The sequence below is a fragment of the Phalaenopsis equestris genome, unplaced genomic scaffold (genome assembly GCF_001263595.1).
Source record: "Phalaenopsis equestris unplaced genomic scaffold, ASM126359v1 Scaffold000022, whole genome shotgun sequence".
Taxonomy (NCBI): Eukaryota; Viridiplantae; Streptophyta; class Magnoliopsida; order Asparagales; family Orchidaceae; genus Phalaenopsis; species Phalaenopsis equestris.
The window spans coordinates 1,660,124-1,679,416 of NW_018164464.1; the positions used below are offsets into that span (position 1 = coordinate 1,660,124).

At 34.9% G+C, this 19,293-nt stretch overlaps 1 protein-coding gene across 3 annotated transcripts in view; it reads left to right on the forward strand.

The window, feature by feature from the left end:
• Window positions 1-19,293, forward strand: part of LOC110018434 (histone deacetylase 9) — a 67,735-nt gene that overhangs the window by 26,677 nt on the left and 21,765 nt on the right. For all 3 annotated transcript variants that reach the window (XM_020715745.1, XM_020715746.1, XM_020715747.1), the window contains exons 2-6: window positions 1,236-1,348; window positions 1,432-1,549; window positions 3,411-3,485; window positions 3,553-3,772; window positions 3,949-4,012. In XM_020715745.1, coding sequence (XP_020571404.1) covers window positions 1,236-1,348; window positions 1,432-1,549; window positions 3,411-3,485; window positions 3,553-3,772; window positions 3,949-4,012 — 590 coding nt within the window. The remainder of the gene's footprint in view (window positions 1-1,235; window positions 1,349-1,431; window positions 1,550-3,410; window positions 3,486-3,552; window positions 3,773-3,948; window positions 4,013-19,293) is intronic.

The window sequence follows — 19,293 nt, forward strand, 5'->3', positions numbered from 1 at the left end:
AATTTTTTTTCCTCCTTCCTAAATTCTGAGATCTGATTTTATTCTTCCTTATTATTTGAAAAAGTTTCCTTAAAATCTAAAATATGATTTTATTTTATTTTCTTATTTCAAAAAGCCTTCCCTAAAATCTGAAATATTATTTTTATTCTCTTTCTTATTTTAAGTATTGCCCAAAATATAGTTCTAGACTCATTTTAAATAAATGATGATGTGCTTAGAGTGAGGGGTCTTGTTTTTGATATCTGATTCAGGTTTTAGCCTTGATATTTTCCAATCAAGGGTTGTATCCGACATCAAATTAGTGATCCGACTGTCCCTCGTCTGAGGCAGTGATTGTCTTTAAGGGATCGAGCGGTGCTCCGACTGTAGCTCGACCTCAACGAGGCATTTATCTTATCATACTTCCATTTACTTGCTGCCATATCAGAATCTAGCCAACACAACCCCCTCTTCCACTGCTGTCAGCCACCTTCTTGCTTCTATCCACCCACCGCAGCCAGCCACCGCAGCCCCTCAAACTTGCTGTCCATCCCTTTCAGGCCCTTCCCGACGGCCTACCGCAACCCCTACAACAGCTACCTTGCTCTCCCGGCCTTTCCCATCGCTGCCAATGCTTCCCTACTCGATGTACACCCTCCGAAAGTGTTGGAAAACCTTCCCAGCTGCTGTCCTACTTCTTCCACAGCAGCCCCCACCTCTCTGGCCTTCACCGCAGCCGCCGATTCAGCCTCCAATGACGTTTCTGCTTCTCTCCAGCTATGGTTAGACGTAGTTGATTCGACCCCGTTACTATCGCCAACCTGCTGTCCGACTTCTTCCGAAGCAGCCCCCACCTCTCCAGCCTTCACCGCAGCTTCCAATCGAGCCTCCCCTCATCTGACTCTCTCCTCATCAAGCATGTTGTTTCTTCTTTATTGAGTCATTAGTTGCAATCTTTTGTTTTGTGATTTTATTTTGTTTGTTGTCTTTCTTTATTTCGAGTCTTCATTATAACCTTGTTTTAAGTCAGTAGTAAAATTGAGTCTTTGCTTCGTGACTTGGGTTAACTCCGGTATCAGGACTGGTGATATTTGTTCTGTATTCAATACTGTTTTCCATATATATGATGCCCAACGATCAATTTCTTGTCTTTTATAACCGTCTTAGAGCTTGCACTTGCACCTTTAAAATCTGCTTATATGGATGATTATTTTGATGGTCAATTAAGATCATACTTTATTGCACTCCTCTTGCAGGGAATGTGGGCAATGTTTATTTTGGACCAAACCATCCAATGAAGCCACATCGTCTCTGTATGACACATCATCTTGTTCTCTCATATGAACTTCACAAGAAAATGGAAATATATGTTAGTTCCGTAGAAGAATGGTTTTTACTTTCTATTTTAGTGGAGCTTGAATTATGACATAGCTTTTATTTTATATTTTGCAGAGACCACACAAGGCATTTCCTGTCGAGCTTGCCCAGTTCCATACACCAGATTATGTGGATTTCTTACGCCGAATTACACCAAACACGCAGCATTTGTTTGCAAATGAATTGACACTGTGTATGAATTGGAATAAATTTATTTTATTATTATTATCTGATCTTAGCTTTGTACTTTTAGCTTGTTTTTCAACAATATCAATTCGTTCAAGGTTGATTCCCAGTATGTAAAGGAGCTAACTTAATTTTTAGAGCATATTTTTTTTTCAACTGATTCTCCTTTCAGATATTTTGATGTGTTTTGAATCTGGATATTTTGCCTAAAATTAGCTTAAACTTTTCAAAATCATTACCTTGATTTCAATTTGACAGAATATAAGTTAATTGAGTTGAAACAGCCAATGGCATAAGAATACAAAGCATATCATTATATTCATGGTAAGGATAAGCAAAGCATTTGGCATAAAAAGGTGAATTGTAGATACAGATTAAATATAGGAGTTGTTGACCAGTCCACAATTACAAGTCCATAACTATAACATACAATATAAGTTTGCATCCCATTTGGTCTAGTGGTTGGAAGTTTTTTCTTTGATTATAAGATCTTATGTTTAAGGCCTAACACATACATGCATTTATGTGAGTTAAAAGAGAAGAAGATATAATATAAGTACACAAAGTCAACCAACAAACTGATAAATCTAACACTTGTCTCATACTGGCATCTAAAATGAAGTAGAGAAGAAAAATAGTGCAATAATTAGTGGCTACCTCGTCATGAATGCCATGAAAATAAAGAAAATCAACATCAAATCGAAGATGGTGATCATTGTCTCACAGTTCTTGAATCTACCTTCGGATTAAAAAATAATTGTCACCATAGATATCGTCCTCATCTGTATTTCTGCCTTCATGTTCATCATTTTATTTGCCAAATGGAGCATGCTCATCATATTTTAGCTAATCTGATCAAATATGTGATTCTAAATATATTTATGGCTTCATTGCATAAAAAATGACACCTTTCAATGTTGGATAGAAAAATGAAAAGGAAGGCATCTTCAAAAATAACATATAACTATGAAACCTTGTACTCAAAGAGTTTTTTTTACACGGTAAAGGTTATATTGCAATTAATTGTTCTAAGTAATTTTTTTTTTATCTAAAAGGTTATTGTATGAAAATATCAAATAATCTAAGTCCACTAAATTTGTGAAATTGAGCAAATCAGATCCAAATGATATGTTGTTTGAGCAAAAGTTTTTTGGCCTTAAATGGACGTTCTCCAAGTAACTAAGAATTGTTGAGCATTGCAGCAGTTATTGGAATTCTAAGTTTATTCATGCATATGCTATTGATTGAGCCATGATTATTACTCTTAAAGTCCTATTTAATGAAAATTGTAATACAAACTAGATTTTTTTTTAATGGATTGGAGTTCTTTAGTATGTTGGATCTTTCAATTATTTTGTGCTCTTTCTTTTTTGCCGTGGTTGTAGTATGCATCAAGCTTAAATCGTTTGAAACATCTTATTTATCCCATGATGCACTCGTAGCAAATACATTTTTGTTCTCATAAAAAATATAATAGAGACCTTTCAAGGGCTTATGGGGTTAACAGTATTTGCTTGTTAGGCTAGAAGAGAAGATTTATATTTGATATCGAGAGGGTTACTTGTGTATGTTAGGATCAGAATACAATGAAAATTTATATGAGCCTGTATTATTTATTTGGGCGAGAGCTACTTTAAGATCAATGCTAATTCCCTTACTATTGGGAAATTATCCTATTAAAGTAATGCTGATGCTGGATGTTTCATCTTCTTAACTTAATGTGGGGATGGGTATCTTTCTATATATCTTTATCTTACGCAGTCGTTCATACGCAAATGCCTGAAAAGTTTCCATTTAGTAGAAATTGTGTTACTTTCTTTATTTAGATTTTATCTTAAAGATGTTGCTAAAAAATCATACTGCTACAGATAACCTTGGTGAAGATTGCCCTGTATTTGAGAACCTGTTTGAGTTCTGTCAAATATATGCTGGTGGAACGATAGGTAAACTATTGACACAAACTACCTTTTCCTTGTTTTATATGTTTCTAACCCACATTCAACATTATAGATGCTGCACGAAGATTGAACAATCAACTTTGTGATATAGCTATCAATTGGGCTGGCGGTTTACATCATGCAAAAAAGTGCGAGGCATCAGGATTTTGCTATATAAATGACTTGGTTTTGGGTATCTTGGAGCTTCTGAAATATCATGCCCGTGTTTTATACATCGACATAGATGTTCACCATGGAGATGGAGTTGAAGAGGCTTTCTACTTTACTGATAGGTATTCTTCTTTTCTATTTTTTTTCCTGTAGTAAACTAAACACTTGAGTTATTCTAGTTACTAAATTTGGAAACATCTTTTTTTTTTTTTTTTTTTTTTGAAAAAAAAATCTGTATCACATTTGATTGAGTAGAGTTTAATGTTCTATCATGAGTGCTAACAGTGTAATATTACAGGGTGATGACTGTTAGCTTCCACAAGTATGGAGATATGTTCTTTCCCGGAACTGGCGATGTCAAGGTTTCTTTTTTCTGTCATCTTTAGTATTGATTGAGATTAAAATCAAACTGTAAATATTTTATGATGCATGAGATGAATTTTGAACCATCAATATTCTCATCAATTTGTTGGCTTTACTTATTATAGAACCCATATTCAAAACTAAAGCAATGTTAAATGGGAAAACTGAGCTTCAGGGTTGGATGAATAAGAATGAATGGGCCAGAAGTTTGAGTTGATATAGATTAAGAAGAGTATTGATTTATGTTTATTTGGCTATCCCTACAATAGTGTTTCTGCCAATTATATTTAAGTTGAGCAGCACAAAGACTCCATCTGAATAGGCTTAGGAAGGAAATATCTGTAGTTAGGCTTAGAGTTTGATTAGGATCGCATTTTTTATCTATAAAAATAAATTCTTTTGATTGAAGTGGATGAATTTATTGATTGTCCTTGTGTTCTTTTATCTTACATATATTTTACTGGTAAGAGAGGGAGAAATGAGAGGTTAGACAAACTAAAGAGGGAGAGGGAACCGAATGTGAAGAGTGAGAGGAATGAGAGGCAGTAAAGAATTCTCATTTTGAAAAAAAAATTCTATAGGTATAAATAAGCTTTCTATTTATAATAATAGGAGAATAACATTTAGTAACAAAGTAGGAATGAAAGTTGATTTCATATTCAAAGTTATAGCGGTATCTTAGCCACCTTATCCACAAAACAAGTAGGGAGATGTTAATCATAATATCTCTTTGAATAGGAGAGGAAGCAAGGAAAGACCATCTCTCTCCTTGGATCAGGAGTTGTGGTAGGTTACCATTAAAACTCATTTTGGATTATTTGTTGACATTGCACTTCATGCAGCATTTTACTCCGTGATGGTGTGCCACTCCTACGTGCTTGAATTGAAGTGTCATCCAGATAAACTTTTCATGTGAATCCATGAGATTCTATGAAAGCTTAAACATGTGTTTGGTTAGAATGAATTGCTTAACCTATTACTCATATTAGCTTTGGCTAGGAATAGTCGGTCAGTTCTCATGAAATTAACAAAATCTGATAAATTTGGTTTGATGGTGCTAATGGACGGAAAACTTTGAGGATCGTGGAACTTATCATCAATCTTTTGCTTGTAAATCAAAATTTAAATATAGGGAGAACCTCAGCATCAACCATACCTTGGTCTTTTGATATATTTATCTTCTTCTTTCTAGTGAAAGGCTTGAAACTTTCAAGAAAGGGTTTGCGGTAAACAATTAATTGTTGGGTTTCTTGCTTTCTTCTTAGGTGGACTTCTTGGTTTTGTTTGACACAAGGTGTTCTCCTTTTTGAATTGCTTACACCTTTGCAGTTTGTTTTATACTTAAATCGTTTGTTCGTAATGTTGTGCTTTTTCTTGCTTTGCTTGATAATGTTGACACGTGCTTGCTTGTTGCATTTACGGATATTAAAAGTCCACTTTAAAAATGAAGCGATGCTCTAGCCACAACATTGCTTACAAAGTATGAGCTCGCAACTATGAGTGCTTCTCACGCTACTATGTTGTATTGCATCAGATCATTGAACTCTCAGCTCTTGTTCAAAATGAGATGATAGTGTCAAAGTTTAGAGAAAAATAGGCTGAATTCTAAATAGGCTCGATGTCTTTTCCCTTTACTTTCATTCCATTAAATAATAATCTTACAATTTATTTTAGGTACAAAATAAATTATTTATTTTATTTTAGATAACTTAATAATATATATTCCTAATCTAAATATTCAGCTAAAAGAGAAATAAATCATAATAAAGACATTGAAAATAATTTAAATAATGAATCTCCTAATTATAGAAAACTTCTAATTTAGCTGTCTGATTTTCACCCTTCTTGATTGACATCCCCTCTCAAATTGCTGCTGACTGATCAAAAATCATCAATTTGCAAACAAGGAACTGATAACATTGTCATGATGTCAATCATTTCTGTTTGACATTCCCTCTCAAATTGATGTTGACTGATCAAGAAGCATCAATTTGCCAACTAGGAACTGATAACATTGCTAGGACCAAAAATCCTAAAGCCCGAGAGTGTTGGAGCCCGAGAGTGTCGAAACCGTGAATGCCGAAACCTAAGATCTATGGTTTACCGAAGTCGAAGTCATCAATCTAAGGAGGAGTGCCGAAGCCGAAGCTTAAGAGGAAGCCCGAGAGTGCCGAAACCGTGAATGCCAAAACCTAAGATCTATGGTTTACCAAAGTCGAAGTCATCGATCTAAGGAGGAGTGCCGAAGCCGAAGCTTAAGAGGATGAAGCAGTCGAAGATGCCACAAAAGCAGCGATGGCTAGCGAAGGGGATCCAAATAAGATGAAGCAAATTAAGTGAACGAGATCGCAGATTGCGGATGAGACTTGAATCGCAGTCGAGATAACCGATTACGGGATTGCGGACGAGCCAACAAAAGGACAGGATCGCAGATCGCAACGGATGAAAAGCCTTAGATGGGCGAATCAAGGCAAAGAAATAGTTCCTCCATTCCAGCAAGAAGGTCGACGGGAAGGGAGCCTTGACGGTCCTCCAATAACTACGGTGGTTAGGGCACAATTTTGGCTCTGCATGTCAAAGTTTAAAAAAAAATAGGTTGAATTCTGAATAGGCTCGTTGCATGCCTTTTCCCTTTACTTTCATTTCATTAAATAATAATCTTACAATCTATTTTAGGTACAAAATAAAGTGCATAATCTATTTTAGGTAACTTAATAATATATATTCCTAATCTAAATATTCAGCTAAAAGGGAAATAAATTATAATAAAGACATTGGAAATAATTTAAATAAAGAAGCTCCTAATTATAGAAAACTCCTAATTTAGCTACCTGATTTCTGTCCTTCCTGATTGACAGATAGTTCATATTTCATGAAACAGATCAACTTTTACCACTATAATTTGGGCATGAACATTCGCTTTTCCTCACCAGTTCTCATGATTGTTTAGTTGTTGCACATTGATTTTCTATACTCTCTTGCCAGAACTAGCTACTTTTGGGTGTTTTTTTCACACTCTATCGGGTTTCTTGCATGCTTCTCACTAGTATTTGTTGTTGATGCTAATAGCTTTTGACTCACAAGTTTCTTATCAAGAATGCTTCTCAATGTATTTTTTGCGTGCTCATTGATTCCTCATCTTCATACTCTCTTGCTTCACGCTGCCACAGCTTCTTGATTATCAGGTGGTCTCTCAATCTCATTTTTAAATTTTAATTGCTCTTTCATCACTTTATTCTTTATATCTTCTGTTGGAATTCCTGGGCATTAAAAGTGAAAAGTAGGACCATTTGGTATAGAAGGAAAGCACCAAATGATGAAGGAAACCTTGGCCAACTTTGGCATTGAAGGTTTACTTGGGGAATCTTGCTATAATTTTGATTTTATGTATTCTAAGTTGGAGGGCTATTCTGTGAGTTTCAATTAAGGTTGTATGACTGCAAATGCGTTTCCTATTTTGATAGATTATTTCTCTCATTTTCTTCATAGGTTAGTCTGTGTATTACCCTGTATTAATAGCTTTGAATGAATAAGAACTCCTTTATTCTTTTATGTTTTCCGCATAGGCCTTTTGATTTCTTAATGTTGGGCCCTTGGCCTTCATTACACTTACATGAGCCCTAGCAATCTTGCTGTAGATCTCTACTCGTTGATACTCTTACATCGTTTTTGCTCTCTTCAGCCTAGTCTAAACAATATCAATAACTGTCTCATTACATTAGCCCTAACAGGATTCTTTCTCTCAGCTTCTTCATTGTTGGTCATCAACTCTTGTGACTAACTTGCGATATTGTTTGCTATTGATCTCCTCTACAACCTCGACCTTATAAGCTTCTAGCTGCTGTATTGCAATTACAATTCTTTCAAAAACATTCATTGTTGTTTTCCTTCGATAAATCTTCTAGCAACTGCATTGTTTATTCATGCTCTCAACCTTGATGATTGCTGCTCAACTACTCTTGCGACTTATTTGTGACATCAGTTACTTTGAATCTATTTTATGATGCCAACCTTTTAATTTCAACCATTGCCTTATGTGGAATTTTGAGTTCCCTAATTTAGATTTATTCTCTTTTTTTGCTTTACTATGTTGAATGTTCTTCTTTATTTAGTTGTTTTGCTTTGGTAAGTTGTAATTGGCATAATTAAGTTTGCCCTAATAGGAAATAAGAGAATTTCTTTTATAATTAGGGGAAGAGTTGTATTATGATGATTAAGTAATTAGAGAATATGATTTTCTCCAGCTTTTTACATTGTATCAGAGCATTAGGTTTGACTTCGATGGGATTAGGCCAATGTTCATCATCTAGCGTTGACTTCGTTTGAATCGCTTTATTGCGTTGTCCCCTCTTCTGGATTGATCGACCGCATTGTGGATCACTCGTCCACATCATTCGCTCATTGGGATTTCTCATCCGCATTATCCACTCGTCTGGATTGTGCATCTGCTTTTAGTGCTTGTATGGTTAGCCCCATCTGGTTCGTCTAAAGCATCGTTTGGCTCCTTCTGAGTCCCGCGAAAACCCTCATCCGTCGGCCCTCTTTTCATCCTTCATCGGCCTTCTTCTGTTGTTGCTGCAACATCCCTCATATGTCTGTCTTTCTCGACTCCTCTTTCTTGCAGCTGCCAGTTTCTCTGCAGGTCATTCCTATCTCGAAACCTTCCCAGCCTTCCAATTGTTTGTCGTTCAAGCAAACAACGCAATTAGCCAGGAATTTTTTCCAACCATAAACATGTATATAGCTTATGACAAAGTATGACATGATGATGTCTAGTTCTATTATGGAGGTTAGTTCTGCATCAAAAACCAGAAATTCTGTCCAAACAACCTTGAAACTCGATCAATTCATAATAAATCATAAACTTAATGGCCACAACTTCCTTCAATGATCACAATCCTTGTTTATGTATATTTGTGGAAATAGAAAAGCGGAGCATCTCACGGGAGAAGACATAATTTAGCAGCTCATTGATTATAACCATCGCTCATGAAAAATCTAGGATCATATGGTTATGTCTTGGTTGATCAATTCTATAACAACAGAGGGTGGAGAAATTTTCTTGATTTATATAACAACATGAGAGATTTAGGAAGTAGCCCGTGAGACTTATGCCAGTACCGAAAATACTGTAGAATTGTTTGAGATTGAGACAAAAGTGCATGAGCTCCAACAAGAGGAGTTAAGTGTGGCTCGATACTTCAACAAACTTGCAAAGTGTTGATTACAATTAGAAATGTATGATATTTATGTATGGGAGTGCCTTCAAAATGCTATGATGTATAAAACAATAGTGGAGAAGAAAAAGATGATCAAGTTTTTTTTAGGTCTAAATAAGAACTTAAATGAGGTTAGAGGAAGAATCATGGAGATGAAGTCTCTTCCTACCACTAGGGAAACTTTTGTTGAGTTAGAAGAGAAGAAAGTAGAAAGAAGCTTATGATGGTAGGAAGTTTGGATTCATCTAGCACTGAAAACTCTTCTCACACACACAACTCCTATAAGTCAAAGCCAAAGAAGAATCGTCTCTTGTGTGAACATTGCAAGACACTTGGTCACATAAAGGAGAATTATCAAAAACTGCATGAAAAACCTACAAATCTGGACAAGGGAGGAAGGACCGTGACAACAAGACCCATGTTGCTACTTCTAAAGGGATGGCCAACCCTAGCCCCTTTACCAAGGAATAGTTAGAGGTATTGAAGAAACTTCTTTCTAGCACAACTGAGCAGCATATCGACTTGATGTCATGCCCTCCTATCTCCCTAACAATGAAATATTTTGACCTTGGATAATAAACTCATGTGCTTCTGATCATATTGCCGGAGACGTTCATGCTTTCATCCACTGCCAAGACTTCATCTCCTCGATGTTTGTTAGAATTACATATGAATTTTGAGAAATGAGAAGTAAAAATTTCCAAAGATATTCGATTTTTTTTGTTTTATATGTTCCCTAATTAGATTGCAACTTACTTTATATTAACAAGCTTACTCATGACTTGAATTGTGTTACTAAATTACATTCTAACTCTTGTAAATTTTAGATAGTGGATTTAGAGAAGGTTATTGATTGTGTTGAATTGCATCAAGGTTTATACCTACTCAATGATAGTTATTCTTTTAACACACAAGTGTCTTCTCTACCATCCTCATCCCATGCTCCTGAGTCTATTGAAAGTCTAGTTTTATTATAATATTATTGTATGGGTCATTCTAATTTTCATCATGTTGCAAAATGATAATCTCATCTCTTTATTAATAAGAAATCAGAATTTTATCCGTGTGAAACCTGTCAATCGGCTAAACATACTAATCATATTTATCATCTGTCTTAGTACAAACCATCACGTTCTTTCTCTATCATCTATAGTGACATTTCGAGACCTTCAAAATTGAAGTCCATTAATGGAGTCAGATGATTTATCTCCTTTATTGATGATTACACTAGAAATAATTGTATATTCCTCGTGACGGAGAAATCTGAAATTGCATAAATCTTTCAATCCTTCCATAACATGATTAACATTTTGTTTCAATATAAAATATGACGGAGAAATCTGAAATTGAACCATAACATGATTAACATTTTGTTTCAATATAAAATTCAGGTTCTCAAAACTGATAACGCAAATAAATACTTTAACTTTATCTTGGACTCTACTTCATAAAGAATTATATCATCCATGTGAGTTTCCATGTTAAGACCCCATAACAAAATGGGATAGCTGAGTGGAAGAATCGACATCTCTTTAAGTTATATATGTCTATAATGTTTTCTCACAACAACCCAACAGTTTTTTGGCGAGATGTCGTCTTCACAGTCACCTCCATTAATAGAATGACTAGTAGGATCATTGGTTTCAAAGTGCTTCTCAATGTTGTGATGGAAAAATGCCTTAATATTAGAGCCTTCTCATCCAACGTTCCTTTAAAACTATGTGGTTGTATCTCCTTTGTTCGCATTCACCAATCAAACCACATAATGCTTGACCCAAAATCGATCAAATGGATCTTCTTGGGCACCATTTGAAAACATCTAACCTGAAATTGATAATAATAATCTTTCAAAGGAACTTTGTCTGTATACTAGGAGAAATAAATTCACTGAACCGTTCACAACCAAACCTGAATTTGCACATCTCTAAAGCTTTGATGGAGGTGAAATTTGGTGGAGAAGATAAGGAAAGTTGCACAAATTGTCCTTTCCAGGAGTATGTTGCTTATACGAGGTTATCATCAACTCAAAAAGCTTTTGTATCTAAAATTGATTGTATGCAGATACTCAAGTCTATTCATGAAGCACTTCAAAGTTATAACTAAAAAAGACAGTTGAAGAGGAGATCTAAACACTTAATCAAATTAACACATGAACATTTACAAAGCTTTCTCCCGATAAAAGACCTATTTGGTGTAAATGGGGATTCAATGTCAATACAAAGCAGATGGGAGAATTGAGAGGTTCAAGATTAGGTTGGTTGTCAAAGCTTCCACTCAATTTTATGGGATCGACTATCAAGAGACTTTTGCACCAGTAACTAAGTTAAACATATGGAGATTCTATTGGGATTCAAGTTGATATTAAGAATGACTTTTGAATGAATATCTTGAGGAATAAGTGTATATGGAGATTCTATTGGGATTGAAAAATGACTCAAATAAACATCTGGTTTGTAAACCGAAAAAGTTACTTTATAATCTCAAATAATTAACACAAGCTTAGTTTGATAAGTTTCCCAAGGCTATGAAATCTAACGGGTACATTTAATGTCAAGTTGACCATATCATACACTGCTCATAAAGCATAGAGAGGGAGATATGACTGTTATACTCATTCTTTATGTAGATGATATGATCCTGACATGTGATAATGAAAAAGAGATTGGGAAGATTATGAAGTTCTTGTCATTGAAATTTAAATTAAGGACCTAGGAGTGGTTAGATACTTTATGAGTATGAAAGTGTCTAAATGAGAATTGTGATTTCCCCAAGAAAGTGCATCCTAGAGCTATTAAAAGACGATGGATTTCAACCAAAAGATACATTTATGGGAGAAAAGATACCAGTGGAAAAAGATAGACACCAAAGATTAGTGGATAAGTTTTCTACATATCACCCACCAAACCTAATATCACTTACTTTGTTGGTATTGTGAGTCAACATATAAACAATCCAAATCAAGAATATATGAAGATGGTTTACATAATATTGTTGTTTCTTATAAAGACCCATGACAATGGTTTATTGTTTAAAAATCAAACAATAGGGAGGAAGAGGTTGCAATGAAGCTTGTTGGGCAAGGGAACTCATAGATGGAATATCTACTTCTGAGTATTGTTCTTATGTACGAGGAAATCTTATCATGTGGAGGAGGAAGAGACAAAAAGCAAGAAGTGGCGATCACTAGAAGTAGTGCAGAATTTGAGTACCATGCACTTGCTTTGGGAATCTATGAAGGAATGTGGATCCAAAGGTTACTAATTGAGCTGAGATACTCCACAGTCAATCCCATAAAGATTTTCTGTGATAGCTAATTTGTCATATATATTGCAGGGAATCTTGTGCATTATGATAAGACCAAACATATTGAGATTGATAGATATTTTATCTCTGAGAAGGTCAATTGATGCATTATTCACTTAATCTACATTCCAACTCATGTTCATGTCGTTGATGCTTCACTAACTTTCTACCTTTAGGGAGCTTAATTGAATTGAATACCAAGCTAATTTTTTACAACATTTATGGGGGAATTCCGAGTTTCGTGATTTAACTTTATTCTCTTTGTTTATTTACTTTATTATGTTCCTTTTTTAGTTGTTTTTAATTGGTAAGTCGCAATAGGCATAGTTAAGTTTGCACTAGTTGTTTCTTATATGATAAAGGAATGAATTGTATTTTGAAGATAAAGAAATAAGAGAATAAATTTTTCTTTACTTTCTACACCTTCCTAATGCGGATGTTCTAACAACAGCAGTAACTGCAATCCTTCTTCAATTCTTCCAACAACATCCTGCCTGCTTCATTTTTGTGGTCTCTTTATTTTTCATGTGGCTGCTACCCCTCATTTGTCTCTAGAAGCCACAACTCTTGCTGTTCTGTTGTGACAATATTGTCGAAAAGACCTTCAATCAGGTGCAGTACAATGTTTGACTTATGATAGGTTGAATAAAATAAATCACTTTAAGTAATTATAATTTTTCAAGATGCTTAAAAGGAAAATGGAAGCTTAATTACTTTCTAGGGACATCCAAAAGAGGTGATCTAATATTTGAAGCTTGGGATGTTGTTAAGTTTCTTTTCATGTCATGGTTATGGGACTAGATGTATCTCCATTAGGGGCTACAACTATGGAGATCTAGGACTCTGTTCTAAATCTCTTGCTCTAGGCAGCTTAATTGATTTGAATGCCAAGTTGGGTCTTTACAATATCTATGGGCGAGTGTGGAATTCCGAGTTTCCTAATTTAACTTTATTCTGTTTTATTGTTTACTTAATTATATTTCTTTTTTAGTTGTTTTTTATTGGTAATTTGTAATAGACATAATTAAGTTTACACAAGTCATTTCTTATATAATAAAGGAAAGAATTGTATTTTGAAGATTAAGAAATAAGAGAATACAATTTTCTCCACCTTTCTACACCTTCCAACTGCAGATGTTCTAACAACATTGATTACCTTCTAACTGCAGATGTTCTAACAACATTGATTACTGCAATCCTTCTACAATTCTTCCAATAGCATCCTCCCTGCTTCATTTTTGTTGTCTCTTTTTTTTTCCTGAAGCTGCAACCTCTCATTTCTCTAGAAGCCACAGCTCTTGTTGTTCTATTGCGATGATATTATTAAAAAAGACCTATAATTAGGTGCAGTCAACTCAGCAAGTGCACATATTTGTACAATGTTTGCTTATGCATAGTTTGAATAAAAGAATCACTTTAAATAATTATAACTTTTCATGATGTTTAAAAAGAAAATGGAAGCTTATTTACTTTTTTAGGGACCTCCAAAAAGTGGTGATCTAATATTTGAAGCTTGGGATGTTGCTGAGTCTCTATTCATGTCATGATTATGGGACTAGATGTATCTCCATTAGGGACTACAACTATGGAGATCTAGGACTCTTTTTAGTGCACCTCGGAAGCTTGTGATGCATTTAGCTATATGAGTTCAAGATGAAAACAAATAAAACAAGAAGAGGAAAAACAATCACAAAATATTGCATTTAACTAAAGAGTATATGGTAAGAGGTAGATCATTATTAAGTGTTTAAAATGAAGTGCCCAAAAGGTGCTTTGCTATTTTGAATAATTTTATTGAAAAGGAGAAGTTATATGATTTTCTTGTTGGAATTAATGCTAATTGGATTTAGACTGTATCCAGGTAGGAAACAACTTTACTCGAAGCAACTTTTTCTCTAATCCGTGCAAAATAATGTCAAACGGGTATAATGCTTTAGCCACATGCTCTGTAAGGTTCAATCTCGCTGACTAAAATTGAATTGCAAAGTAAAAAAGTAAAGATATCTAAATCATTGAAAAAAGTAACAAAAGAAACCACTTATTTTACACGTAATGCAAAAAATCAAGTCAAACCAAGGATAATCATTGGAAAGACAAACTTAGGATAGTCTTTGGAAACTAAATGAGAAACTAACATGTTAAAAAAGGGAAAGTAGGGAGCCCAATAAGGGGGTAAATCTCATACTTATTTGATAAAGCAAATTTACAGCAGTGAAGAACATGAAAATAGAGGACTTAACCATGAAGGGATTGAAAAACTTAGGAAGCTTTATATGAAGACACTTTTTAATGTTTGCTTGCTTGTACTCTCAAGTAACTCTTTATTTTTGTTCTGATTTTTTTTTTTTAAATGTGTTTGATCAACTCTTAGGCAATTAACTCAGGAGCCACATATCACATGCCAGACCTTTAAACATTTCAAATATTATAATTGATTCCCTAGTATTAAAAAATTATTTTTTACAAAAAACTCTGTTGATATGGTTGTAGTGCTTGAAGATATTCATGCCACATTCTTTCCATAAAAATGTCCATATTTTTAAATTATTTCCAGGTTAAAAGATGGCAAGATTTAAAATACATTACAATTTTTTCTTAAAATTATTTTTCTTAGGACTGATTTGAGGAGTAGGATTGGATTTGTTAAGAAAAGGGATGGACTCTTACTATCTTGAAACTTTGAGTACTTCAAATTGAGTCACTTATATGTATTTGTTATTTCTTACTTCTTCAAATAAAGATGTGTTTGGCCTTTTCATTTTTTATTTTGGTCATCCATGTTTAAGGTTTAAATATAGTGTTTGTCTCTCTTTCAGATGGTTGAATATCATAGATTTTCATTGTGATATTTGTGAGTTTGCACATTACAATCTCCTTCTATATTAGCAATAGAAGGCGCTCTCATCATTTTGAATTAATCCATAGAGGCTTTTGGGCATTCTCCATGGTTCCAAATGTTAAGTTTTTTTTTTCTTTCTGAATGTGTAGGAACTTGTTGGTTCATTTCCTTAGCTACCTAACCATTGTACTAAAATCACATGGATATACCTAGTTAAACCAATACATGATGTTTTGTGATAGTATTTCTACATTTCAATCTGTTATTTAAATTCAATTTTGGGTAAAATCAAAATATTTATATTTGGTAATATAGAAGATTAAAATTAATTAGTTACTACTTTGTTACATTCAGAAATATATTATTCATGACTTACCTAGTGTAAATACACTATAACAAGATAGGATTGTTTAAAAGAAAAATGGCCCATTAACCTTTTTTCCTTAAAAAAAAAAGAATAAAGACCAAAATGGTTCCCAAATTATTTGGAGGGGGGCCAAAATGGTCCCAGTCTATCTAAAAAATCACTCCAGTCCCTAGATTATTTAAATAGGAACAAAAATTGCCTCTGTAAGATTGTAATCTAAATATAAAAGAGTCTGTGGACTGGTTTAGTCCTATTTAAATATTGCGAAAAAAATTTTCTTTTTTATAGCTCTACCTATAAAAAATTGTTGGATTATTTTGGCTCTTTTCTCTTAATAATAATAATAATAATAATAATAATAATAATAAATCATATCTGGAGGAAGTTATTTTCATTAAAACTTACCTGATAAATAAATTTTTCTCATGAGTTGTAGAATATTAAACTCCCTTGGAGTGCTATACTAAAGTCTAGCCTCTTGTCAGAACCTCTAATAGTCTTTTAGTTAGAATATTTTGGTGTCTCTTTCCATATCACTATCCATATTCAGCCTAGAAATAGAAAAAAAATTGAGCCACATAGTTGTTATGTGTGTGGTATGCACAAAAGATACAAATATATCCTTCTCCTAGGAAAATTTACATATATGCTAATGTTACTTTAATGAAATATAAAGTATATTTAGTAATCTTATTTTTAGGAATCAAAATGATTTTCACAGAAATTTAGGACAAATAAATATTTTATATCAAGAACAACAAATAACTCATCAGGAATACATAAAGATAAACACCTACAATTCAAGAGGTAGGCGATCTCTCCCAAATTCTACAATTCGAAATTCTAAGACTCAAGACCTAATTTCATGACCCTAAACTATTATGCCATATTTTTACCAAATAATAATACATAATAAAGACTAAATTGCGCTCAGGCTAATAAAAGACGACAATCCTTAAGAGTTGGTGTAACAATACTCTCCTTTCAAAAGGCAGTCTGTCTTTAGGTTGGAAAAAAGTGAGGGTGTTCCTCATTCACCACAACCTTCTCCTTGTCTTCATCCTTTCCCTTCTTCTGACATACTTAGAGAACTGGTAATGTTAGATTTTTGCAATGGTTTCCTGGGGCAAACTTATCATCACACTAAAAATATAATCCATTGGTTTGCTTCTCCTGAATCTCTATCTCTGTAAGGCTTTTGGGTGTCACCTTAGGTCGCGGCTTGTGATTTTTGTCCTGTAAAGCCTCCCTTTGGACTTCACTATTTGAGCTTTTGTTATTGTTGTGGTTGTAGCAGTTCTATGCTACTCCTATTAGCATGTTCCATTGCAATATGATCTTCAACGAATTGCACTAATTTCATAGTTTCTCCCAGGCCTTGCGATCTCAACGGACTAAGTGTTGCACGTAAATCAGGCTTTATGCTCTTCATGAAGTTCCCCTCAAATACTACAGAAATCCCTTTAGCCGCTCTAACTATTGCTCGAATCTCTCCATATATTTCATAACAGTTCTTTCCTTAAGTTCATACAAAGAATTGCTCGTGTAGGCCTCCTTACTAAATGACTCAAAAATGTTCTAACAAGCAATCCTTAAAGTCTTTCCACGAGCGGATCGGATATTTAGCCTCCCTCCACTGAAATTATATTAGGGTTTTCCCCTCCAAACATAATTCTGTTGTCATAAGTTTCTCTTCCCCATTTAGCCCATTCACCATGAAATATTGCTCCATCCGATATACCCACACGTGTCTTTCCCGTCGAAGATTGACATTTTTAATTTCCTAACCCACACGCCTTCATCCCAACTTCCTCTCCCTCCAATGTTTCCTCTTATGTATTGAGCATAAAACCCTCTCTTTCGATCAGTCATATCCCATCTGATTTCTGTTCGTTCTTCTTCATGCTACTCCATACGCCTTGCATAACCACTTCTTCATATTTCGGATCACCTCCATCGGTAATCTTTAATCCACCCCATCGGAGCCCTGGGAGAGCGTTCTTGATGTTGGATGCTTTCTTCATATTCCTCTCGTCTAATCTCCTCCCTCGATTTAGCCCAGGATTCTCCGGTTAACCCTTGGTTAGGGTTTGCAAATCGAACCGCCTGCGGAATTTTGGGTTGCATCTCAATAAGCCTCATCATCATCCCCAAGCCCTCCAATCATTTTTTGAATCGGTTTTCTATGGATGAGAACCTTTCTTCTATCCCAAATTTGATTTTGCTCCCCTCTTTCACTTATTTCCCTCCAAAGCATCCATTTTTTTTATCATCATTACTAACTGTATTGTTTAGGAACTGTGTTGAAATCTGTTGTCGGCTTTGCTGGTAGCTCAAATCACGATTGTACCATGAGGTATTTCAACCACAATCCCTTGCCTTCAATCGCTAGGTTCGGTCACTCGGATCATGGCTAGGGCAAGCCGAATCATCGTGCTTCTCGGATCGCTGCTAGGGCAAGTCGAATGTTGCTTTTTGATTGGATTACGTCTGTCACAAGCCACGACCCAGACTTTGCGTCAATCTAGTTAGCTCTCGCGACTGTGTCGCTTGGATGGAGCGGAAGGATGTGAGTTTTGGGTCTTCGTGCGCCGCGATGCTTTCTTACTAGCTCCAATTGTGACTTTTTTTGCTAAGTGTGGCCACGAAAAGCGTCCCCTATACGCCACAATATTTCCCCTCATCGTATCCTGATCCTTCTGCATTTCACAATACCGTAGTTTCTTTCCAAATAAAATTGCAGTAGCTTTTCGTCGCTTACTGCCACGTTCCTGTCTTGACTGTTCCACGGCTACAGGTATGCCACTATATTGTCGTGCTTCATTTGGCTAGAATTTGCGAACCCGTTATTGATTTTTTCAGAAATTGAGAGCTTTGATACCACTTTGACACAAATCAAAACAATTTACATGAAAAATTTAGAGCAAACAAATATTTTTTTGCAAGAGCAACAAACAACTACACAAATGTATAAAGACAAGCAACTAAAATTCGAGAGGTATGTGATCTCTTTCAAAGATTACAATTCGATGGGTAGTAAATCTCTCCCAACCTCTAACCCTAAAACTCCAGTCCTTTTCTCATGCATGTCTAACCCAAAACTATTAAGCCCTATTTATACCAAACAATAATATATAACAAAAGATTAAATTGCCCTTAGGCTAATAAAAGACAAAACTGTTCTTAAGCACCGGTGTGGTAGAATTGTGGTAGAAATAGTTTGGGTTTGGTGGGGTTGTTTGTTTTTTCTTTTACAAATTTTAGGTTTGTGGTAAGAGAGATAAATCCCTTTAAAATTTAGGGTTTATCAGATTTTGTTACCAACTGATACTGTTCTACGGCTCCTAAAAGGCGTTTCATAATGCAAAGAAGTGTTAGAGAAGTTGTGGGAGGGGTGATGGGATAGAGAGAATGGTAGCGACTGAAATTTCTGCCCGGATGACAATGGGACACCAAACCGGAAAGGATAGCAACTGTTTTCTTGCGGCAAACAACAATTTGTTGCAAGTTGGACTACAAAGGAGGTCTTCGAACTTTTAGAAGAGATCACCA